Below are 24,969 nucleotides of genomic sequence, written 5' to 3'. Positions count from 1 at the left end.
CACCCTTCCACCAAGGATAGGTATCTGTACACCTGCCGCGTATGTGAGAAACGCTTTATTTGTCACCCGGCAAACCACGCGCCAGTGCCTAGAAGGATCCATTGAAGCCAGGAAGGTGTTAAAATTCCGAGGTGGATGATGTTGTAGATCTGCTCATTCCAACGCAGCGGCTGCATCCTAGTATTCTGTCACTGGTCGTATCAAGTATCAAACTTTTTATAACTTTTAAAGTTTCAAAGATGCATGCGAGACTCACCCGGATGATGTTGTAGATCTGCTCGTTCCACAGCCGCGGCTGCATCTGCCCCGGCTTGGTCGGCCGCGGCCGCAGCGCCACCGCGCGCCGAAGCTCCGTCACCAGAATCTCCACCACCCACGCCGCGCTGCCCTCCTCGGTCGCAAACTCTTCGCGCGCCAGAGCAATCTCTCCGCCGCCATCGTAGCGCACCGCGAATTGCAGCGCGTCGATCACCATCTGGCCCACCCACTCCCGCACGTCCTCCTGCGACGGAGTAGTGTGCTACAGTGTCATTGACCCGCTCTTCATTGACTCAACTGCGCGGCTGCGGTGCAAGCCCTACCCAAGCCTTGGGGTGCCCCATGGACACCAGTGGGACAGCACTTCCCTTCATCTGCTGCTGTGGGGCTCCAATCAGGACAACTGCTTTCCATCTGGTGCATGTTATTGGCATCTGCTCATGATGCAAAGGCCATGAACAAGAGGACCACGGTTGGTTGTCTGTGACATGCAGGACAGGACCCCCAAGTGCTTCAGAGCTTTTGCACCTGCTCGTTGCGTGAGATGTAGGTCTCCAGGAAGTGCCCCGACAGCTCGCGCGACGATCCGCCCAAGCCCAGCGCCTGCAGCATTGACCCCCCCCTTCAACCCACGATTCCCAGGCGACAATTGTGATCAAGGGTTCAATTTCGGTGATTTGGTTCATCAAAACGTTTGTTGAATGGATGAGCCTCACAACGTGCACAGTCCCATTTGTCACTTGCTGCGGCTAATTCGGTCACAGTGTGAGCTGTTGGACATCCGATGCTAGAATCCTCCTTCTAACCAGCACAGCACATTCCCGTATCAGGAGCCGATCGGTCCACTTCAGCCACTGTGGCAAATACGGGCGCCCTCCCGCAAACGTAGAGCCCGTCAGCCACCGCAAAATAGAGCCGACGGCTCCGCCGCCACGGCGCTCTAGAAACACGCTGCAGCCCAACGGCTTCCCCGCCAATATTTGAATACGTTCCTCCCGAGGGGGTATTTAAGGGGTAATGATAGGATAAAAAGAGGACATGAGCAAGCTTCGTGCCTGCGAGAAGGCGGCGAGGCCGTCGCCGGAGGCCAGGGCGAGCAGCATGCGCGCGGCAAGGGGCGTTGCCTCAAACAGAGCGTTGAGCGCGGAGCGCCACTCGCGCATGTCATCCCGCAGCGTCGCGTTCGCGCGCAGGTACACCTAAACAGGCAACGTACAAACAAATTTGAATTCAAATATAGCAGAGCGCAGCGTTGCAAGCGCGCGCAGGTACACCATCGGTGCTCCGTTTCAAAGATAAATTCAAATGTAGCAGAGCGCATGATCAAGTGCGCGCGCAGGCACGCCTGCACCTAGCAGCCAAGTCACGGACATACGGCGCACGCGTCCAAGCACATAATATACTCAGGACATTGGTGTATGGCTTCCTCTGGGAGCATCTGCTGCGCTGATTGCATTGCAAGCTGCTAGCAAGACCAACGTGGAACTCCAACAGCAGCCGACCGATCCGCTCAAGTCACAGTGGCCAGGCAGCCATCTTTTGTACACAGCAAACCCCACTTGATCCCCTCTGACAAGACAAACCGCTGAGCCCACACGAAATACGCTGCAGGTGCACATAATTTGCAGAGTAGACCGAAATCTATTTCAATTGCACTGCATGAGCGCATTTCAAAGTAACGCCTATGCTCTGCAAAAGCCCTTTGGACGGGTCATGTGGTGTCCCCATGAGGGAATTAGGGCTCGCATTCTCTTCTAGAGCGTGACATCAAGCAGTGTGCACTGCCCCAGCTTGGGGTTCGCTGGCCACCCCCGGCCAACGAGGGGGTTCGATGACCATCCGTGGGGAACACGGCTGGAGGTATTAAGGTGGCTGCTCACCAGGAAGACGAATCTGATGGCAAGGTTGGTGGTGAGCAGCGCAATGTGCTCCATGTCCTCATTACGCCCCGCCCTCAGACTTCTGCGCGCCGACCCGCCAGCCGATCCAACGTTGCTGCCGGCACCTTGATGACATTGCACGCAGCCACTCAACAATTTACCTTGCCGCGTCTGTGAGACATGCATTGTTTTACAGTGCCCTGCACTTTGCGGGCAGTTTGGATGCAGAAGAACGCCGCAATGCATAATTGAACGAGCACGCCAACCATTCTGGGCAGAGTCGGCAGTATTCACCGGGTCCTAGGATACAACTCCTGGGGCTTTTGTTGGCACGTCAGGTGCCTTGAGCACGCAAGGAAAGGTGGTCATGCTAAGAGCATCAAGACCTCTGACACCTTCATGAGTAAGCCAGAATCCTGCACTTGCCAGTGAAGTTAGCGGAGGCACGCGCGCATCGGCGGCAGAGCCGGCCATTACAAAGAACAGATCCTGTGAGACTGGGTTCGCTGCATGCATGGAGACAGTCCTCGTGGCAAGACTCTACCCTGCTAATGCCCTGGCCTGCCCTGCAGCCGCCACCGATTCAACTGCACTTGCAATAGTGAACCTTTACACAGAGACCTTCAGGAGACAAGCGCGCACCGGCGGCCGAGCCGGCGGAGGCGGCGGATTTGGTGGGGGAGGGTTCGGTGCGGCGCAGTTTTCGCTGGCATGCCTCCAGATTGGCCTCCACCAGCCGTCGCACAAAGCGGAAGAAATCCGGGTCCAGCAAGTGCACGTCCTCAATCTCTGTGCGCAAGCACACCAGATTGTCAGATCCCTGTCAAAGATTCGTGCCATGTAAAATGGCTTGACGGGAGGGCTGGCCTGTACCTCCCCCGACGCAAAACAGCAACAGGCACTTGGGGCCTAGAATCCCAGTTGAATTTATTGTGGAGTCTAACCAAGCCATGGTTCTTGAATTCTCTTGTACAAACAAAACGAGAAGGAAGGATTGACTCACAGACCGGTCAGTTATTAGATCTGTCTCCGGCTGCTCCAGACAATTCCGTTCAATTCAGAGCTCTTCACGGGCATACTGGCACAGATCCTGATCCTGGTCCATGTACCGGCCAGCAATATCTACAACACTATCCAAGGATAACAAAAGAGAAGAGAGCAGGCGCACCATCCAGATTGGACTTGATGACCTCTTCGAGGATGGAGGGGCAGGTGGCGGCCATGTTGGGCACCGGCACTGTGGACAGGCTCTGCCCGCCGCCGCCGATCTGCCGAGCCGACACCGCGCTCTGCGCCGCCGGGTCCGCCCCCGTCATCCCCGCCTGCAGAAACAAACACAGCATAATTACTCAGTCATCACCCTTCAAGTAACTTGAACCCCAGATGACTAATCGGCAGATTGTTCGGGCATGCCTGCCTGCGCGGCGGTGCAACCACCCTCAGCCACCACCCTTGAGGTGTTTCAACCCTCGATGACTAAGCAGGTGTATATTCATCCATGGAAGATGCTCACGAGGGCGACAAGGTCAAGACCAAATGTGCCGCGGTGCTAAAACACTCAGCCATATTTCAATATAATTTATACCCAAGCATTAAAGTGCATGCCTTTAGAAAAACGCAGGCACATGCCATTGATGGGTGGGATGACCATGACACTCAACCACACCTGTCTCAGCGGCACACCAGAAAGCCTTCGACTGCATGGCAAGCAGCAAAGACGCCCCAACAATCCTGATTGCTACCACCAAGATTGCTGGGACGGCTTTTGGCACCCACCACACACTTGAATGGTGAAATCATCTGTCACGAGGTGACAAGCCCTGCAAACTCGGCACAAAAGAGGCATCACAGCCTTCTGTATCCAGGCCCTGACCATAGCCTCTGTGCTGATTCGACTTTGCAGCATGTGCTGTGGGCAGGCTATAGGTGTTTGCAAACCCTACCTCGAGGCCCTTGGAGAGGGGTCCGGATGCGGGGGTGTTTTCAGGGGTTGGGGCGGAAGGGACGCTGGCCTGCAGCAGCTTCTCGATGGGCTCCAGCTCCTCGCTGCGCTCGTAGAACAGCATGTACGCGCTGTGGGGGCGGTCAAACTCCGTCACCTGACACATGCAAATTTAAATTTGAATGTTTGGGGCTAGTCAAAGTACATTACCTGACGCATGCAAATTCCAATCCAAATTTGGGACCAGTCGACTATCAACGCCCGACGCACGCATTGAAGTTGAGTTTTGGGGGGTCACAGAAAGCCTGTCACCTGACGAACGCGCATGCATACAAGTACGTCCTGTAATTGTTACAATTGACACAGTTATAATAGAGGGGCATGCGCAAAGAGAGAGAGAATTCCTGCAATCCACATGACCAGCCTAGCTGAAAGTTGCAACACTGCACAACTTGTGCAGCGGTGCGAAAGACAAGCCTGAGATAGTCAAGCAGAGGAAGCCAGAGAGGTCATGAGCGGAAGGCAGGGATTCAGAGATCCACAACAATGCATCCAAAAAAATCCATATTTAAGCTAAGAGATGAGGTGCTGGTCTGCTGGGTCTCTCGGACCGTCTTCAAGGAATGCCCATATGCACCTAAGAGCACTATAGCGCCTGAGATGTCTTATGCTTTGTTGCAACAGCATGCAAGAGGAGAGGCTGGCATGGATGACCTCATGGACATTCATGACAGCTTTTGAAGCTCACGATCCGCAAGCTTCCAGTAATGAAAGGCTCGTGGATGGCAGCATTGTGGTATTCATAATGGATAGCACATACACGCATGGAGAATGTGCGAATCTTGAGATCTTGTCCCCTGGCAGGGATTACACGCTCCCTGATGGCCCGCAAGCGTCTGCTGGAACAAAAAGGAAAAGGAAAAACCAAAAGGGGGAAAGGGGAGATAGATACCCTCGTGCCCCTAATGCTAGAGAGGGAAATGACCTGTGCGAGCAGACTGCTGCGATCGCCAAAGCCGCTGTCCGAGTGCTTGCCTCCAAAGCAGTCTCGGTCGAGGTTGGCAATTTCCCACGGCTCCACCTGAAAAATAACATGGTACAATCAATTTAATGAACCCAAATTCGAAGTTTGCAATGAGCAGGCGCCACCCCTTTCACCACGAAACTCTCACCTCTCTCATGCTTCCACATGACATTTGCTGTTGGTGTAGTCACTACTACATGCCATTTTTACCGCAACAATCAGGTGACTGTGTGATACGCACGCTTCCCAAAAGGCACTCAAAATAGGGCCTATATATAATTTCAAAATTTTCACTGTAAATGTCGCTTGAATGTGTCAGGGCTGCACCTGGTTGTCGTCAAAGCATAGCCACTGCCCAGCTGCGGGGCCCTGCCCCTCCTGCTTCCTCACCTGCAGCCCAAACACGCGCACAAATCATACTCTGATACAAAAGAACATCTCAGCATCCCAGTGGTGGACAAGAGAAAGCCGATGCTGCCACAGCAGTCCTCACACCCGTTGCACGTGTTGTATTGTGCATTGCCTCTTGTCTTCCATAAGACATGGCCAGTTGCGTGCTCCACGCTTCTTGACCCTAGAAGCAGAGCTCAGATTCCATGCAATCCGTAGTGGCAGGCCGGCTTGCCATATGGGTCGCATGGGGAGTCGATCTCGGCTTTTGGAGACGAACACAATTGAGAATTGTCATTCTGGACTGCACAGGTGTACGCTGCAGTGCAGACTGGTGGCAACAGCAAAGCCGGCCGCCAAACAGCTCACATGGCAAAAACCCAGCTCTCCATATTTCAGTCTTTATGGTGTGGGGAACAAGAGTGCAAAGCACTGCGAACCTTGATGGAGGAATAGTAGTGGCTGGCAAAGGCAAAGCAGCTCTGTTTTTAACAGCAAACACATTTGACGCCTGTCATTCTGGCCTGATCAGAAGTGCAATGCACTGCGCACCTTGATGTAGGAGTAATAGTGGCCGGCAAAGGCGCTCCCCGAGTGCACAACGATCCCCTTCAGAGTGTACTGGTACTGCTTTGCATTTGGCGGCTCCTTTGGGGTGGAAGGCTCGGCGGCAGTTGACATGGCCGACTCATGGCCCTCGCTGGAGGCGGCTGCGGCGGCGACGCCGTCGTCGGCAGCTGCCAGGGAGGTGGTGGCAGCTTCCGAGGAAGCTGCCGCGTCGGCTTCCTCGCGCGCGGCCAGGCCGTCCACTGTGTACTTGTACATGTCCAGCTCCTGGGGGAACTCAAACCTGCGATTACACATGTGCAGACGAGTCGTAGCCTGCCTGCAATATTTGCAGCAAGGAAAGGGATCTTATATGTGCAACAGGTTCTCCAAAATGTCTCTCTTGAAATTGTGCAAGAACTGGCCACACACCTTTAGAAATGCTGTACTGCAATTGTGCAGGAATGAGTTGTTCCTCAGAAGAGCTCAAGATTTACTATATGCTGTGTCAGATTTATCTTCTGCAGGATGCATCGAGTTGCTGCTGGCATGACCAGATGCTGGAGGGCCTAAGAGCTATCTGTTGCTCACAGCTGTGCACCGGAACAGATAGCTTCTGATGCCTTCCATGACAACTTGACTTGCTTTGACTATTGCTTTGAAGCGGCTGAGTCACCTGTCCTTGATCTTCCAGCGCGTCATGGTCTCATAGTCGAACTCGAAGCGCTTCAAGTGAATCACCAGCGTGTGTGGCAGCACCTTGATGCAGTTGCGCTTCACCGCATCAACCTGCAAAAGACCCCGCACACCTTATCAGCTCTCCTCTTATACTTTGGGCGCGGCATTTCTTCTACTCCTCATCTACGTCACACACTAAGTCACTACCAAAACAGCGTTCTGACGGGCACGTTGTTGCAGCAAGAAGGGCAACGCATGAAACTGTGGCATTTCCACATTGGCTTACTTGTTTGCACTGAGGGCTTCTGATGACTCGTAAAAGAATGAAAAGTGACAGATGTTGTGATGATATAGGACTGAGCACCTTTTTGCCGGCCTGCTCGCAGAAGTATTGGTTGTCCCCTTCCATGAGCTCGCCCTGGCAGTAGAAGTCCAGGCTCTCCTCCAGGTTCTTCTTCCCCCTCACATCCAAGCTTATCTGCGCACAATGAACACGTTGTTTGCATCAGCCGATTTGCTGCTGGCATCATCGTGACAACCTGATAGTCTGAATGGTTTCCTTTGGAGTTGATGTCGCAGGTGTTTGCATGCCCAGCATGACATTTCAGAAACAGACTCGCATGCACGCAGATAGAGACATTGTAATGGTGCACCACGACACTCCATCGATCATGCACAGCCACATCCACAAGTTGCCATGCTGGGCCGGCCACTGTCCTCTGGTGCCTTCAAAAGCTGGAATGGAGGAACACCTCGAAAGCCAGGTTCACATCCTTTCTCCGCATGCAGTGAAAAATTTGCAATAGAGAGCATACGCGCACATACATGGCCTATCTACTTCACCCAAAAATGGGCACATCTCACAAGACTTGTAGCACCAGGATCATAAAGATGGTCTGTATGTGTACAGTGATTGAACTCCACGCCCTTTAAAGAGTTTCTGATCTCCATCAACCCATGTGACTCTAAGTCTCTGAGTTGTGCTTCTGCTTTTCAACCTTTATGCGGGCAGGATACAACCGGCGGGGCCAACTTCGTCAGCATCACATGGTACCAGCGGACTAACAAGTGCGGCTGTCAAGTCACCTGGTAGAAGTCCTCTTCCTTTTCGGAGCGGTAGTTGACAGATCGGCAGATTATCTGCTGCGCGAATGTCCCACCCATCACCGCCTGCATCGCCGGCGTTTCCTTGCGCTCACGCAGATGCTGGTCCACCAAATCCTACATTGGCAACACAGCTTATTACATCACTGTCATTTGATGTTGCTGCCAAAGGAGGCAAGGCGTGCACCCGGATGAGTCATCCAACCCATGTCACACATGCAAACAGTGCTGTTTAGGACTGCGTTGTCAGCAATGAGAGCATGTTGACAATGATGCAGAAAGGACTACAGTGGCGCTAAGCCAGAGTAAGCAGAAATAATACGATATTGACGTTCAAGGCAGCAGAGCTTGTTCAGGCGCTGACAGAAGCATGTTGACAGTAGAGTGGCTTGCACGGCTGCAGGCATGTGGACAGCATGCAAGTATGGAAATTTTGCACCACTATCAGTGCCGTGATTGCCAAAGATTGCAAACCACCCCACAGGCCTGCAGCCGCCTTGCCCTCTCTGTTGGCTCATTACATAAGGTAATACACTAGGCAGAAAGGGAAGAGGTGGCATTATCGCGAGGCGAACTTCAATGCGCTTGTCACTAGCTACATTAAGCTAGAGCAACTTCTGACCTGCATGCGCGTGAAGGGCAAATGCGCTAGACCCCTAGTCCCTATGACCGCGCTTAGTCACCAGCTCAGTCCATGGCCAGATCGAGTGCGGGGATGAGTCACCATGCAGGCAGCTAAAAATCTCCTATGCGTAGGTGTCCCTAGAGCCGCGCTTTGTCATCAACTTAGTCACAGGCGAGACGGTGGAGATTGGTGCCTTGCTCTGTATGTGGCCAAAATTTTGAGTGACAAAAGTGACCGAACACCTTGTACTTCTGAGTGGACCTATGATGAAGCCGCATGAGATTTGTGGGTACCCTTCACGTTCTTATCCTCGAAATTATGGCTGCAGCTCCAAAATCCACCCTCACAGAGCTTGCCTTGAGATTTGTGCAGAGGCAAAGGACAATCTCTGCTTGAGCTCGCATTTATTGATCGCGCTGTTCATTGCTTTGGATTTTGGCTGTTTGCAGCTACGCTCATCATCAGTCATTGGTATGGTCGCATGTGCAGGAGTTCAAGGTATCAGAGCAGGATGACATCGCAGTGCTGAAGGGCACTCGCATGCCGCCGAGCTTCATGCACGCGGATGCAATCGGCCCAGGCTCTACTGTATACATCACAGGATTTGCGTCTCCAACAGCCATGCAGCCCGCAACCAGCAAGGGACAAGTCTCCCTGGGCTTGGAGGTCTTGACCGTGACGGCGCACGCTGACCAAGGTCGTGGCTCTGGCTCGGCCGGAGCCACGAGCAAGTCCACGGCAGGAGCAAGCTCTTCTGGCTCAGCAATAGCAGCAACAGACGCCTTGGTCAGCGCGCGGGGTCACGATCATAACCTCCAGGCCCAGGGAGACCTGTCCCTTGCTGTTTGCGGGCTGCATGGCTGTTGGGGATGCGAAGCCTGTGATGTATACGATAAAGCCTGGGCCGAAGGCGGGTGAACAACCCGTAGGCGCCCCTACCGGTCGCACGTAGTCAATAATTCGTTGAATGGCCGAATCAAGCAAGGTGATGAGTCATGGATGACTAACCTGGAGGCGGGTGAAGAACTCATAGGCGTCCTGGTGCTCGCGCACGTTGAGAGGCTCACCATCGTAGTCCTTGAAGGTGCGCCAGAAACCGGCCGGCCGGTAGAAGTGGCAGTGACTCAGCGCCAGGTGCGCGAACATCCGCTGCGCGCAAAAAACGACACAGAGCTACCTCAGGGTCGCATGGTTTAGGCAGGACCACCACGCTGATAGATTCTGTCACTAGTTTTGGCATAGACAGCGGCAGACTGCAGGTAGACCATATGGCAGCTCAACACCTGCGCTGACCTTCCGGCAAGCTCCGCAAGGTCTGACGGGTGCGAAGCCAAGCAGCCCTCAATGAATTGTTGTCCAAATCATGGCACGGGGCTCGCAGAAACTGACGCATGCAGGGTGTGCACTTGTATGCCTCCTTGTAATGAATCTAGACTGGGGCAACAACTTGTTCGCTAAAGAGTATTTGGGACGGCGACTTGCAACCGGGATGCACTACAACACGCCGTGACTGAATACTGTAACACTTTATGAAGGAGTCGGCCCCGGCTGGCGGGGGGCGGTATAAATACTGAGCACCATGCCCATGGTTGATTGGATCTTGCTTGGATCTGGCGAGTCCAACAAGTGGTAGGATTGTGGCAGCCTTTAACTGCAGCTTGTCTGCAGGACGTACCTTGCCTTTTGGCAGGAAAAGCGTGTAATAACCAAAAAAAGAATATAAAGGAGTGCGCGCGCCTGGAGCTGGTAGAAGGTGGACTCGGTGCGCTCGGCGGGCGGCTCTTCGCGCGCGCCGAGCACGAGCGCGCGGATTGAGGGCTGCATGAAGAGCTGCTGGAACACCGCGTTCATGTAGCACGTGGCTCCCGCGTTCTTCAAACCCACAAACCCGCTCGGCTGCCTGCAAGCTCGCACAAGAAAATGGTCAAGATTGACAGCCAGCACATTGAGGTTCTCGAGCAAGTGAGGCAGATCTCAAGGCGTCGGGGAAATGACCGGAGCCTACACAAGAGACTGCCACGTGCACTGCTTGAACATGTGACTGCGTCGGAACACAGCAGCTTGCTCCCTGCAGCCTTTCGCGGGGAGCCCTATCAAACTCCAGCAAAAGTCCTGAGGACCACAGAGGCAAGAGTGCGGTGTGTGCAAGCCATCAGAAACACCCAGAAAGTGGTGTTGGTGGTTGTTCAAGGGCACATATCAAAGCACTGGCAACCACTGCATGGCTTCCGCCGTTTTAAAACAAAGCTTTGAACTCGGACTTCAAGGGATGTGGTCTCGTGAAAAGGGGCCTCTGTGGTGAAAGATGAGCCTTTGCAGGAAGGCTCACACTTTCTATCACCTGAAACGAAGAACAGTCGCCCTGGCTGCATGTGGGCATGGGGTGATTATACCTCAAGCCTTTAGATGGGTTATGAAGATCACCTGGTGATGGAGAGGCCGGAAAGGTTGACTTCAGAGTCGGCGAAGGGCTCCTGCTGGAAGTGCAGGCAGGTGAGGTGCTGCAGGCCCTCCTTGAGGCACACCTTGCTGTTCTCCATCAGGTCAGCCACCAGCTCCAGCGCTGCCTGCGATATATATCCCCTTGTTAACATAATAATATAGGGGTTGATTGCAGGGTATGCCAGTTCTCCCAAGTGTTTGTTTCCCGCAAGTGATCTCTTTTTGTCCATCTGTGCACGGGGCTTTCAATGTTTTGGCATGAACAATTTTAGATGGTGGGATCCTCTTGTTTCACAGGTCTCCTGTCCAACCCACCCAACGGAAGTTAGAGTTAGCAAGAACGGGTATCACTGTGCATGCTGCAAGGACTGCCATGCAGCCCGCGCTATTCAAACCGGCTAGACCTTGCCAAGCCAAACCTGGTGCGCTTGCGTTGCAGTGCGCACGCTGACAACTTTTGAAACCTGCTTTGCACTGAGCGGGCGTTTGGATTTAGCCCCAACGCAACATGAGCACGACAAGGCTTGGCCGGGTAAGTCTAGCCAGCGAGCATCCCAGGCAACGTGCCTTGTTTGTCACTCTATATCAGAGCCAGCAGGGCCTAGTCCCTTATCGCATATCACTATCACCCCTTCTCACTTGTGTCAACTATATCAAAGCTTCCGCTTTTGAAGCTGCTGCACAGCTCTAGGCTTCCACCCCTACTGCCAACCAAGCTGTGCTGCGATTCAATTTATACACAATCCTTGATTTCTTTTATGCTGATGTCAGCGGTGATGTCAGCGGGAGGATTTGCTGACCTGGCGAGAGGCTTTGGTGGAGCAGCGGGCGTTGAGGGCGAGGTAGAGGTCACGCTGCGGTAGACTGGCCACGCAGAATCCCCTCTCCCCATGTATGCGCGCCAGTAACGCAGCCGCCGGAAACAAGTACTCTGCGATCACACATCACATCTTCTCTCTGGCTATCAGATTCCAACCACAGAAATTCCAGCATATTGCACCATACAGAGACGCTCGTACAGCTTACAGTGTATAGACGGTATAGACGGTATAGACGGTAGTATGACGGCTTTTCTGAACAGCAGGACCGGCGCAAATTTAGGGCAGTCCTGCACCACCTCGTGAGCCCCAGAGGTTTACCCCAAATCACCAGTTCCCAGTTGTAATTTGTCCAGATTTTGGTGCTGATCAAAAACCCGCAGAAAAGTTTGTGGCTTCAGAGCCAAGTACCTCACCCTCGCACCAACCATGAGTACATGCACCATGTTAGGGTGAATGAACCCTGCAGCCTCTCTGAAAGGCCCATGATCCTTCTCTGCAGGGAAGCATCTGTGAAGAGCTCCATGCTTACACCCCGACCCTTCTGACTGGCGCGCATTCGCTTCTAGCAAGTGCGCGCACCTGAGAGCAGCTTAGCAACGAGCCCGCTATCGGAGCAGGTGCCAATCGACCGCCGATCGAGAGTCTGCACAAGTGCAAGCGTGAGCTTCAGTTTCCCTTCCAGCCGCCAGCCGCCGGCGCCGGGCGGCCGGCCCGGCACGTTGTCGGCCATGCCGTCGTCGGGAGCTGCCAGCGCAGCTACCAGCTTCCCCAGCAGCTGCTCCGCCAGCTGCACTTCGGCTTCCCTCACCTGCCGCACAGAATCCCCGCACGGCTCAGCCTTGATCTGTGCTCTTGTGTCATCTTCCGATGCATATAGGGAATGTCCACGAGTTTTGATCTGGCCTGTTTGTGGCAAAGCAGCTAGCCCTGGATTGCCGGTGCAACACTCGGCAAGATTGTGCTTGGAATGGCGTCGGTAACAATCACAGATGTTGCCATCAACATCCCCCGCGCATGCCAAGCAGAAGCAATGGCGAGCGATGTACCGGCAACCCAGGCCGCATATTCACCTTTTAAACCCCGGCGCACAATACACCGTCTGGTCTGCTAGGCATGTTGGGCTGCAAGTGCCAAGGCCAGGCTGTACATGCTTTAAATGCCATCCGTCGGATTACAGCAGTCACTACTGACTTCTACTGGCTTGGACATCCAGTAGCGGCAGCCCGTGACAGATAAAGGCAGGCAGAAACTGGTTGGAAGAGCGCGCCTGCTGGGGTTTATCCGGGATGCTTCGCACGAGGTCGCAGAACAGCTCGTAGAACGCATCGCAGTGGTGCGGCACAGCGTCAGCCGCCGCCGTGGACCTGCAAAGAAGCTGCCAAGCTTACGGATCATGCAATCCTGTTACGGGAACGGGTCAGGACAGCTGCCAAGGAAGTATGGGTCACCGCTGACTAACAGGAGACAGTGAGGGGTAGCGCAAAAGATATCCAAGCAGGGCACCAGTCATATTCACAGCACCATGATCTGGCAAGGATCACTGGCATGCATCAAATGCCTGCATGTCCAGAAGGATATGCAGAGACGAATCCAGGGCAAGGCAGGATACAAACAAGAAAGGCACGGGCTTCGCTCAGATCTTGCTAAGATTGACATTAAGTGGTGAGATAATCTTTGACCTGGACCAAACGCCTGAAAAATCCTACACCTGGACCAAAGGAGTCACCTGTCAAGGAGCTGCAGCGCAAATGGGTGGCCGATGCCCTTGCAGGAGATGAGCTCCATCAGGAGCGCCGTACGACGGCGAACCTCCTCGTGGCGCACATTCAACAGACCCTCCACCATCAGCGTGCGCGCGCCTGCAGTGCAGAATTCGAATTCAAATCTTTTGTAATACAACTTTAAAAGTTGAATTCAAAATAATACCAGCATAATGCCTTGGCCAAGCAGGCCCGTGCATTGAAGGCATCACCCAATAGAACGCCATGCAGATCAGGTATCAAGAGGCACCAGAGGCTCTCACAAATCTAGTTCAGTGTTTCGCACTACATTGCTGCGCATGCATGGCTTCAGATGCATGGCATGTATGAACCAAGTTGCAGCACAAGATTAACTTTGTCTTGCACAGTGGTAGGGCCCTTTTGGACATGATTTGAGTGCGCTTGCATTTAGCCATGGTATGTGCGCAGACAGCCAACTAAAAGACATGGCATTCTCAGGGAGCACCGACAAAGAGCACATATCTTATGGTTTTCAGTGCATGCAGGACAAGGAGAAAATATAGACGCGCACCCTCATAGGAGAGCAGGCTCTCCAGCAGCTCGGGTTGCCACTCCAGTAGGCTGCGCAGCCCATTCAGGGCCTCCACAAAGAGGCGCACATCCTGCTCGGGCAGGGTGTCCTCTTCCGAATCCTGCATGCAATATATATATTGTGGGTTATTTATGTGATAGATTCTCAGGGTTAGATTAAATACCCCAAATAAAAAACTCTGAAGCCTAAACAGAAACTCCAAGAGATTTGTCAAGGAACGCCAGAACCCCGGCTGGAGTGCCATACACCCAGGGGCAGAGGTGGGAAGTGCCAAAATAGGATCACGGGACAACAGGCACTGTGCATGCAAAACCTAAATATAGGTTCCACCCTGAATATAGGCGCACAGGCACAGTTGGTGACACAGCACATGACAGGACAGGAAGGAGAAGATGCACGAGATGGCAGGTTTGTGTAGTAATCCTACCCTACACCCTTATTACCCCACACCCTTATAACCCTGCCAGAAACCCAGAATTATAATAGAAATTACAGGGGTTTCTTTGACGCCAACATGCAGGACAACGTGCAGGGAGAAAAGCCCACCAGGGCCGCTTCCGCCGGGGCCGCGTTTGTATAGTAATCCTACCCTACACCCTTATTACCCCACACCCTTATAACCCTGCCAGAAACCCAGAATTTAATAGAAATGACAGGGGTTTTCTTGACGCCAACATGCAGGACAACGTGCAGGGAAAAAAAGCCCACCAGGGCTACTTCCGCCGGGGCCGCGTTTGTGCTGTAATTCTACTTTACACCCTTATTACCCCACACCCTTATAACCCTGCCAGAAACCCAGAAATATAGTAGAATCTACAGGGGTTGTCTTGACGCCAACATGCAGGACAACGTGCAGGAAAAAAACCCCACCAGGACCGCTTCAGGCGGCGCCGGAGCTCCCCAGCCGCGGCAGGCGTGAAGGGCAAGGTGCACAAAGAACACAAGCATCTCCTGCAGCATGCCCGGATCCGCGCTGGCTGCCGGGGAGGCAACGCCCTCGCTGCCCGGCGCCGCAGCCGCCGCCGCTCCAATCGGCGCGCTCCCCTGGCCGGCAGCCGCCCCTGCGCAGGGGGAGTGTTTGTTGATGCTGCAGGAATGGAATAAAGAATCACACAATGCGTTAGTCATTCCTGTACAAGACTGGTGATGCGGACGGGGCGATGTGGGAAGTTTGGAAAATGCAGCTGTGTGGGACAGTGTGCAGAATTCATGAGAGCAGGCTGTGAGAGAAAAGCAATAAAGGTGGTCTACCAGCACGCAGTGAAACGAATTTTGCTCCCGAAGGGCTTTTGTACCCTGTGGGTGACCCATACTTTTTGACATGCGCCAGCAGTGTCCGCCACTACCGATCTCTTCAATCATGAAATCTACCCTCGGGATGTGCAAGCATCCGCGCTTATCACTCCAATGCTTGTGAAAAGTAAAACCTGAGGAGGCTTGCAATCCCGGAGAGATATCTCATGTATCTCAAAAACCAACAGAGGCGGACACGCGTTGCAAGTTGTACAGCACCCAAAACCCGTCCCACTCCGTATCTACCAAATCTGGAAAACGAGTAGGCAGATTAGGAGATGTCTTGCCTGTGCTGGCAGGAGCGCTGTCTCTCTGCTCCACTGCACCAGCGCTTGCCGTGCTGGCAGCAGCGGGAGCGTTCGACACCTCCATAGCAACTGCTGAACCTGCACACAGGCAAATATTGATTTGTCTAATTTGGCGACCTGCCAGCCTGGCAGCCGCCCTTCCTTGTGCACCTTGCGCATGCGGTTCATCAGCTTCTCAGCACAGTCTACAGGACAGCAGCTACTGCCATCAAACCATTTTTTGGCGAAACAATACAGTAGTAGTCATTCTAAAACCCGCAATAAGCATTGATTTTTGGCTGAAAAGGGTGTAACTAAGACCCCGTCTCCCAAAATATAAAACCTGTCATAATTTGGAGACCACACTCGGAAAGCTCTCGACAAGCCCAATCCAATGGAGCATGACCCTGATATATTGTCAGTCAGGAAGACCTTTAAAACCCTTTTGAAAAATATTAACACCGCCGAGGGTGCGGATATTACAACGACTACTACAGTAAACCCCCATGTCATGCACTGCTCCAACCACCCAGCATATTTATCACAAGCTCGTCCTGCCACGGGCAAGGTGCATCTGCTTGTCTGTAGGCAAAGGCTGCCACAAATTGTACCCCTTGAGAAACCTGGCAGATTCAAGCAACACCCATTCAACCGTAGGCCCGGTGCCTTTCATTGATACCAACAAGTAAGGCATGCATAATCTACATGCAGGGCTGTCATGCAAATTATGCATGTATCAGATATAGTCCATGACTGCTCCTGGGCCATAGGATTGTTGACTTGTTGCTCCATAACGTGCACTCACGAGGGAGCACCTTCCTCTATACTCTCCTGTGGGTGAGAATTCATGGATTAAGAATGGTGCGCACCTGCAGGCTTGCCCATGGACATGTCAGAAGCTGCGCTGTCGCTCTGTGCAGGGCGGCTGAGCGGAAGCTGCGGGGGAAGCTGCGGGGCAGCCGCCGCGCGCTTGAGCAGGCGGCTGAGCAGCAGCTGCAGCGTCGCATACAGCTTCCGCATCAACAGGATGTCTGCACAGATCACAGAAAACGTCAAATAATGTTCAAGGACATGTTGTCACCACGCCAAGTGAACACCAACCTTTTTGCCATGGCTACAAGATCTTGGTCACAGCACTGCCCCCGCCATGGCAAGCATTGCAGCTATGAGCACAGTACAATGCGCACGGCTAGATAAATTATGACTGACCCGCCCTGAACGCATTCAATCCACATGTGCACAGCGCTGGGCCCGCGCAGATTGCACCCGTCTTCTAGCCGGACGGCCAGGAAGTGGAGCCGACAGCGACATGATTTGCACCTCGCATCTCTGGGTATCTCTGCACATCCTAGGGATAAGGAATGCGTGTCATAGACAGTGAAAGATTGAATAACCAGAAAGCCTGGCAATTTCACGGAAGCGTGTCAGCACAGCTGGCCTGGCTCAGCACAGGGCTTGATATGCCTGCAGATCAGATGGCGTCCTGAACTCTGTTCTCGTTGGGAGCAGGATTGTCCTTCTGGCACGCACCTTTGTCGAAGGCTGCGCTGTTGACCTGCAGGGCGCGCAGCAGTACGCCCACGCAGTTGGAGGCCAGCGCTGTTCGCTGCAGCGCACTGGCCGCCTGTAGTGACTCAGGATCCTCAAACACCGGGAACAGCAGGCTGTTAAGAGCCTGCGCGGTCAGTGCCTTCCCTCAGAACTTGGTGCAGGACGTCACAAGCTTGTTTCGTCACAGTGTGAAGATGAGGGGTTTTGAATCCAGACTGCCTGACAGCTCCTCCACAAAGGTGAATTTTGACTCAGACCTTTACAGAAGGTGAGCTATGATCCCTACGACCCATAAAAGTCATTGTCTGGGTCGCCATAACCAGAGAGACCAATGGGCAGACCAGCAGCTTGAACGGTACTTCCTTGTTTTAGCTCTCAAAATGGCTTTCCATAGCCGCTGGCCCACTCCAATGGTCTTTATAGGCAATGAGTATCCAGAGAGTTAGTTTCTTCGTGTTTCCTCAATCTTAGAAGTAGAATTTTAACATCACTACCAAACAAAACCCACAGGACCCTGACGTGCCAGCTTGACCTGCTTAGCTCAAAGACACCTCTTAGGAACAGCAGGGATGCAAAGACAAGCCTGGCTCAGTCACACACTCTACCTATGTACCCAGTTGGGAGCCGTGTGCTTATGGAAAGTAATGCCATACATGACACTGTGAAGCCTAGCGAAATCACCTGCAGCGTGTAGAAGAGGCGGGCAGGTTTGGCGATGGGCTGCCCGTCCTGCCCGGCGGGCAGCAGGAGGGTCATGAGCGATTCGGCAGGGGTTGGCGAGTCGATTGCGCGCCGCAAATCCCCCAGGATCCCCCGGTCTGTGGGCAGCATGTCCAGCAGCTGCGTCGCCGCGTGCCGTACGCCCGTAACGGGGCAGAAGTCGGCAAGACACAGCAGCACATCGTAGAATCCCTCCTGCAACACAGGGATGCATGGTGATTTTGCCAATGCAGAAGGCAGGTGTTCATTGAGCTGACCGCCTGGATGCCTCATGCATGCGTCTGCGCAGACGCACGCATGCTCAATCTTGCCCGTTTGACTTCAGCAGTCAATGGCCAAGGGGCGCCTTGATATTACTTTGAGAAACAGGAACAGGGTGACCACAGGAAAGATAGTCACCTGTTGCGCAAGCAGGAGGGCGGGGGATGCGGAACGCTGCGCGCCGGCCTCGTCGGGGGCGAGCTCGGTGTAGGAGTTGGTGTGGGGGGTGAATATGGCGTGGATACTGTGGCCCTCCGCCAGCCCCGCGTCCTGGATCAGCCGTGAGTCGCTGCGCAGCTCCTGGCCTGTGCGAATTTCACATTTTATTATTATTAGAATTCTTACACGATTTTCCCTGCCAAAAGGCAAGGTACGTCCTGCAAACAAGCTGTAGTTGAGAGCCCACACAATCCTACCCGCTGTTGGACGCACAAGATCCAAGCAAGACCCAATCAACCGTGGGCACAGTGCTCAGTGATTATATTGCCTCCCGCCAGCCGTGTTTCAACAAATATTTGACAAAATAGGAAGGGAAAGAATCCCTCTTTCTCGCATGGACCACAGGATTACAAGCAATTGTATCAAAACCCGGCAACATTCTCCATGAGTGCGGCCACACGCCCTGAAACTGGTTCCAATGGTTGTCACGCTGCTGATACAGAGTACAACAGCTTGCAGCGGTATCTGATGCCCTGAATAGCATATTCCTAAGATGCCCTCGCACTTCCATTAGTGGCTGTCAAGAAAAAGATCACGCTGCACAGGTAGCGAGAGGGTTGCTGTGCCAGCCAGTTGCTCCCCGGCATCGCCATCTACCTCTAAACGGCCATCACTAGAAAATCTGGAGGCCATTTGCATCCCCACGGTAAGAGTGCATACCCTCCTTAACAACCTCTTCAGCTGGAAGAAGGCGCACCACTGAACAGCAGGCGGACATGAGGGGCAGTCGTGGCCATCTTGGCAGCAACTTTCCGCCGTAGCACTCCCACGTAGTCATTCGTGAAGAGGGGGATGCGGCCGCGAGTGGCCCCCAGCATTTTACCGCCCTGGCCGCCCTGATCACAGAAATGGAGTACTTATCTTCTTAATTTTCTGTATTTTTTTTCATCTCTCTTCTTTTTCAATCTTCTTCTCCTCTTCTTCAATCTTCATCTTAATTTTTCAAAAGGCGCGCTCCCAACCCGCAAAAGTGCAGAGAGAAGGCCTGCCTCTCAATCTGGTTTCTGAGAAAGCAGCCAAGAAATCTTAATTCAACATTTGGTGGTTGTCCAGATACGTTCGTTCAGCAACGAGCGCAAAAGGGTTCCCTTCTCTGCCTGCAAAAGGTGCGTGCCTAGATGGCAGTCTTGGAAGGTGTGTTACAGGAGCAGGAGCATGCACCATTGCATGGACTGACGCAAACCAGGCACGTGCTGCCAGGGGCCTAAAGCATATGGCCTTTATAGCAATTCTGCTTGCAAGGTCTCAGACCTCCGATTTGCAGATCATCACCGCAAGCGAAGGGTTGGCACCCGGCACACAAAATAGCTACAAGCCATTGCATGGTCTCAGATCTTCACTCTGCAGGTTATCAAGGGCACAAGGAGGAGTGAGACCAGACACACAAAATAGCTAGAAGCATATTGCATGGGGCAGCGGGCGTTAGCATGGGGTCTTGCCTGCATGTTGACGTCCACATGCGTGGGTTGCCCCTGGAAAGATGCAGCGTGGGCCGGAGAGGCGGGCATGGACGGGCCCTAATCACCACAACAGACCGCTCTCATGCAAAATTGATATCAAAAGGGAGCTTCTGGCAGCTAACGCAGCACACAACGATCTTCAAGGTGCCAGCAGTTGCATATACGGCGCCTAAGAAAGCACTGTTGCATACGTCAACTTTCAGAAGCTGTACATGCAGACACTGCACAGGCCATAACAGCATACTGTGCGAACACTCATTCTCAACATCTTGTAGCCACACGGTTAGGTAGCAAGGGACTCTTTGTCACGGTAAGTAACAATATGATGATGGACCTTCCTGGCAACATCATCCTGCCATGCATGTTGTGGACAGACAGTGGTGGACAGACACCCTCGATCAGACGCTAAAAAGAAAAATTTGTAAGCATCTACTAAGCCTTCGAATAAAAGCAAGACAGAAAGTGCATTCGGGGGGGCACCTGGCAGTCCTCCACCAGCTGCTGCATGACGGCCAGGCAGCGGACGGCGCGCTGCGCGTCCCGGGCATAGCCGGGGGTCTCCTCCGGGGGGACCGGTCCCCCAAAGGCCCCCCAGTCCGAGAGGCCCTCCGGCAGTCCAGTCAGCGCATGCGCCGCCGCCAGAAGCCTGTCCAGGCAACTCCTGCAGCCACAGAGACGCTCTTGCTGAACATGTGACCAAACCTGAATGCGCCAACACAGGCATAAGCTCCTGCCTGCAGAGAAACACACCGAGCCAGAACTTTCTTCGAGCAACCTTATTGTGAAAGCAGCCCCATTGTGATGTCATCCGAGGACTGCGGGTCCAAAGTGATGCTTATCAACGAAACTATCTGTTAAAAACAGCACCAGGCGTCCCCAAAAAGCATACACAAGCTCTTCAATTCACCCATCCTTTACATGTGCATGAAAAAAGGTGACTCAGTGCAGATACCTGCAAAGTCCCTGATACGCCCCCGGAAAAGTAGAGGAGGATTCGAACCGAATCGGGCATTTTCAAGGAAAGCAACACAAGGGCAGGTCACCTGAGGAGCCCGAGTCGCACTTCGGCCTGCTTAGGCACGAGGTTGTCTGCCAGTCTGACGTGCATGTTGACCAGTAATGTGCGGGCCCTGTCAGCGATCAGGTGGGGGGGCCCATCTAGCACCACAGACCACAGGTACGGCAGCCCTGTGTGCATGAAAGAAATCTGGTGAGTCACCCAATTGAAGGTATCCGCATCTTGCCCATCACACCAGCAACGATATGACACGACACACAATAAACCCGTTCAAAACACATATTTATATTTAATCTGCGAATCATTCTCCCTCCCAAGGCAGAGAAATATTGGTTGTGAGCATTTGCGCGCATTGCCTTGCCCGCCGCAATGCTTCTGCAGATGGGTGACTAACAGACTGCCTCACGCAAAAGTGATTAAGCATTGTCATCCACCTGTTTTGGCTGGGGTGCACGCACTTGCACCCGACCGGATTATTTCTGAAAACCTTTCATGTAAAGACATGTAATGACAACTATATGCACTCACCCTTGAGGTCGAGGTCCCGGGAGAGCAGCACAGTGCGGATGATGTTTCCCGGCAACACAGGGCTGGACTCCTCCACGCGCTCATTCTGAAGCTTGCCCTCCTCGAATGCAACCTGCACGCATGGCATCCCTTGTCAGCAAACCAGCAATGCAAGGTGTGCAATGCTTTGCTTCAAATTTGCGACCCTCGGACCTGCGCGCAACTCGGATGCAACCCGTGCGCATGTCTCTACACTAGTCAAACCAGCAATCCAAGTTACGCAACTCTTTGCTTCAACAGTGCCAGCCTCAAATCTGCACAGCGCTATTAGAGTCACACTGATAAGTATGCGCCATCACAAGCTTCAGTTTCAAGGGAATACTTACTCCTCAAAGCAAGTACCTCTATTTTTCTGGCAGCATCAATGGCAGTCATGTATATTGAGAACACAAACCAGAGCAAGCACCTCTCATCTTGCAGTAGCCTAGTAGCTTATTAATGCAGTAAAAAAGGATAAAAGAATGCAGTAGAAAAGGAAAAAAGCATGACAACAGAATGAGGTTGGGCCCAACCTTTTGCAGGAACCACTCGAAGCACTCGAAGGCTTTGTGTGCAATGGTGGCAGGGTCAAGGGTGGGGAAGCTGTCAGTCAAGAGGGCTGCCATGTCAGCCGTGGTAATGAATGTCTTGGACGCGCTTGCATGCAGTAGAGAGAATGCCATCTGCGGATCTGACTTGATGCATGGTCGCGCAATGAGACACGCCCAAAGCCTGCGCGCAGTGTAAATTTCATTAGTGCATGAGTCTTGCAGCACACTCCCACTAGCGTTACTGAGCACGCATGCTAGCGGTCTCCCATACACGCTATAGTGCAAATTTCCCACAAACTGCCAGTGTCGCAGTGGCAGGCATGCAGCCATGACAAATTGCGGACTATTGCAGCCATCTTTGCACGCATGCTTACGGCTCCACACACCATCTTGGAGGTCTGCTTAGTGATCAGCTGGAAGGACAAGAGGTCCATTCTCTTTGCCTGATACACAAACACAGAGAAAGTGCAAAAGTAAAAAGGGGGGAGAAGATCCGGTGAGGGCGCGCACCGCTGCAGGTATTTGAGCCGCAGAGGCTCGCCGGTGAGAAGGTTGATGGTGTCAAGGAAGGTCACATACTGCAGAGTTGCATTGCCCTGCAAAAGCTCGGCCTCCTGTTCTGCGGGATCTCCCGGCGCGCCGTTTGAAGACGAGGCCGCTGCGGCAGCGCGAACCTTGTCCTTGAACGCCTACAGTAATGCATGAATCTCTGCATAATATTCTCAAGCTCAATCGAGGAAGCGCAGCCTTCATAGTCCTACCACTTCTTGATGATGTTAGTGTCACAGTGTCCGCTGTTCGTAACATCCCTTGCAATGATGCATCGACTTGCAGGTCGGCATGGGATCTGTGCTGGTCAACGCATGCACAGCTACAATTTTGCTGCCCGGGGCTCCCGAGAAGAACAAACTTTTATAACACTCAACATGGCACGACAGCGGGTGAACATATGCGCGCAGTGCAGGTGCAGGAACGGCGGAGCAACGTGCGGTTCGAACTTGATGTGCCGTGATAAGTCCGCATGCGGGTGAGTCACCTCCAGGCTGGACACAACCACCTCCACAATGTTGAACTCGCTGTCCAGGGTCTGCACCGCCTGCGTCCGCAGGTCCTGCAGTGCCAGAAGGAAGAAAATCGAAACTCAATTATATTAAAAAAAAAAGTTAATTTATGAAAACTGTTTCACATTCAAGGAGGCTCGTCATCTTGCATTCCAGAGGGCCAGAGTGCTTGCAGGAATGTGTGGGTCTGCAAGAACACAGCTGTGCAAACTGAAGCAGTGCGCTGGTGCGCATTACAGGCATGCTACGACAGCCAAATTGCCTGCAAAAATGCGAAAATGCCAGTGAATTTGGGGCAGCGGGAGGATAAAGTCAGATATCACGATTTTTGCAGTTGGGCAGGCTGTGTATATCACAAGGAAGGCAGAGGTGTGGACAGGAGCTGACCTGCTTGGCGCCTGTGACCCTGGAAGGGAACGCCTCAATCAGGCTGTTGAGCACAGTCAGCGCCATGGGGTTGTCATCCCGTTTAATCTGCAGCGCAGCAGTGGATTGTGAGAACTGTGTTTTGCGGCAACTTGCAAACATGGCGTGTTTTATATCATTAGCGTTTCTCATGCCCGTGTCCTTGCGACCATCTTCTACATCAAAGCAATGCAGCATGTCTCCCCAAAATGGAGGCATTAGGAATCGATGGGCAATCTTGCTTTGGTGCTGTGTTCATTCTTACGGATGCTTGCAAGAAGAGAGGGATGGCAATCCTATGCATCAACCAGTAAAGAGGGTGGCACACTCCCTCCATGCACCCAGAACAGCCGTGTTGAAGCCAGACAGGATGCATGCCTGGTGCTCCTAGTGATAGCACCCGACCTGGTAAAAATAGGGCTTGGTTGACACCCTAACCCAAAATCTCGCATCCTACATGAGTGGGGTCTGAGAATATATGTGGGCGCATGATCCCCACCTGGCTGATGCAGCGGCGCATGTAGTCCCAGACCAGGGGCGTTCCCACCTCGTCCACGCTGGCATAGTGGTGCAGCGAGTCTGACAGCACGCGGCTCTGGGCCACCTCGGCCGGTGCGCCAGGCGCGAATGTGAGCCCCCACAGCAGACCCAGCACCCGCTGCGCCAATGTGCCCTGTAGCGGCAGAGAACATCTCAATAGAAGTAATACTAGTAAAAATTAAGGCAGGTTTGGTTGGCTCCAAATGGCGGGGGGCGGAATGACCATGAATGGAAGAAAAGTGTACAGGCAGCTCAACAGCCATTCCTGAGTAGTGTTGAGACATGCGTCTAGCCTCAGCACCAGTAAGTCACTACAGTTGAGATGCCTGACGCTCTCTGCACAGGCGGGAAATTCGCCAAGGCAGCCACAAATATCACCAGGAGACAATTCTAATTCCCCTTACAACGCCCACTCAGTCCTTTTGACAAAACGCCGAAATGATACAGCGTCGCAAAGTAAGGGCAGCCCAAAAGGATGCACGACAAGGCTGTAGCTGCAAAGTCAAAGTAAACAGCTTTGATTGTTTACATGAATGGACCATGGGCCCCAAAGATGGCTCAAATCAGATTTTGCAAGACAAGAGTCCACAGAAACTCAGGGCATTGTATCATCATCGTTATACATGAGGGGAACTCAGCTCAAAACTGCCAAAAAAGGCAGTGACAACGCACCTTGGCGTCGGACTTGGCGAGCTGCTTGAGAAGGTCCATGGCCTTGAGGGTATCTGGCGCAGGCCAGCCGGTGCACGCCTCGAATTTTGAGAAGAGCAGGTCGAGCTCGGGGCCGTGCAAGTCCTTGGCTAGGTCTCCCAGCACGCTGTAGACATTTGTCTTCACCGCCTCAAATGTGTCCACCTGTGTGCAAGCAGGCGATTGCAATGGGTTTAGCGAGTACTAGTGTCTTCATGATGCCTAATTGATTTCAGCATGCGCTTGGCTAGAGCGTGTCGGGTTTTTGGAGCCCTGTGTGCATGATGGTAGGCGCAGCGTTAGATACAAAAGCCTGCTTGGCGACTAGTAGCCCAGAAAAAAGT

The 24,969-nt window shown here is 53.1% G+C and overlaps 1 protein-coding gene across 1 annotated transcript in view; it reads right to left on the bottom strand.

The window, feature by feature from the left end:
• COCSUDRAFT_46553 (hypothetical protein) overlaps window positions 1-24,969 on the bottom strand; it is a gene marked incomplete at both ends in the record, with an annotated part of 33,200 nt that overhangs the window by 3,789 nt on the left and 4,442 nt on the right. The window contains 39 exons of the mRNA XM_005649483.1: window positions 257-502; window positions 787-861; window positions 1,065-1,209; window positions 1,297-1,457; window positions 2,139-2,263; window positions 2,781-2,927; window positions 3,307-3,460; window positions 4,082-4,237; window positions 5,066-5,161; window positions 5,432-5,494; window positions 5,935-5,976; window positions 6,047-6,344; window positions 6,717-6,829; window positions 7,083-7,196; window positions 7,805-7,939; window positions 9,456-9,596; window positions 10,155-10,347; window positions 10,872-11,014; window positions 11,690-11,820; window positions 12,290-12,518; window positions 13,008-13,074; window positions 13,437-13,569; window positions 14,003-14,123; window positions 14,894-15,084; window positions 15,643-15,702; window positions 16,473-16,634; window positions 17,134-17,278; window positions 17,836-18,069; window positions 18,274-18,440; window positions 19,052-19,190; window positions 20,295-20,475; window positions 20,858-21,002; window positions 21,361-21,472; window positions 21,912-22,110; window positions 22,440-22,618; window positions 22,966-23,040; window positions 23,378-23,464; window positions 23,895-24,068; window positions 24,608-24,790. Of these exons, the coding sequence (XP_005649540.1) occupies window positions 257-502; window positions 787-861; window positions 1,065-1,209; window positions 1,297-1,457; window positions 2,139-2,263; window positions 2,781-2,927; window positions 3,307-3,460; window positions 4,082-4,237; window positions 5,066-5,161; window positions 5,432-5,494; window positions 5,935-5,976; window positions 6,047-6,344; window positions 6,717-6,829; window positions 7,083-7,196; window positions 7,805-7,939; window positions 9,456-9,596; window positions 10,155-10,347; window positions 10,872-11,014; window positions 11,690-11,820; window positions 12,290-12,518; window positions 13,008-13,074; window positions 13,437-13,569; window positions 14,003-14,123; window positions 14,894-15,084; window positions 15,643-15,702; window positions 16,473-16,634; window positions 17,134-17,278; window positions 17,836-18,069; window positions 18,274-18,440; window positions 19,052-19,190; window positions 20,295-20,475; window positions 20,858-21,002; window positions 21,361-21,472; window positions 21,912-22,110; window positions 22,440-22,618; window positions 22,966-23,040; window positions 23,378-23,464; window positions 23,895-24,068; window positions 24,608-24,790 (5,661 nt within the window). The remainder of the gene's footprint in view (window positions 1-256; window positions 503-786; window positions 862-1,064; window positions 1,210-1,296; window positions 1,458-2,138; window positions 2,264-2,780; window positions 2,928-3,306; window positions 3,461-4,081; window positions 4,238-5,065; window positions 5,162-5,431; window positions 5,495-5,934; window positions 5,977-6,046; window positions 6,345-6,716; window positions 6,830-7,082; window positions 7,197-7,804; window positions 7,940-9,455; window positions 9,597-10,154; window positions 10,348-10,871; window positions 11,015-11,689; window positions 11,821-12,289; window positions 12,519-13,007; window positions 13,075-13,436; window positions 13,570-14,002; window positions 14,124-14,893; window positions 15,085-15,642; window positions 15,703-16,472; window positions 16,635-17,133; window positions 17,279-17,835; window positions 18,070-18,273; window positions 18,441-19,051; window positions 19,191-20,294; window positions 20,476-20,857; window positions 21,003-21,360; window positions 21,473-21,911; window positions 22,111-22,439; window positions 22,619-22,965; window positions 23,041-23,377; window positions 23,465-23,894; window positions 24,069-24,607; window positions 24,791-24,969) is intronic.

The sequence above is a fragment of the Coccomyxa subellipsoidea genome, assembly GCF_000258705.1.
Source record: "Coccomyxa subellipsoidea C-169, whole genome shotgun sequence".
Lineage (NCBI taxonomy): Eukaryota > Viridiplantae > Chlorophyta > Trebouxiophyceae > Coccomyxaceae > Coccomyxa > Coccomyxa subellipsoidea.
Note: the sequence above shows the minus strand (reverse complement) of the source record. Positions and strands in the feature narration are given on the sequence as shown.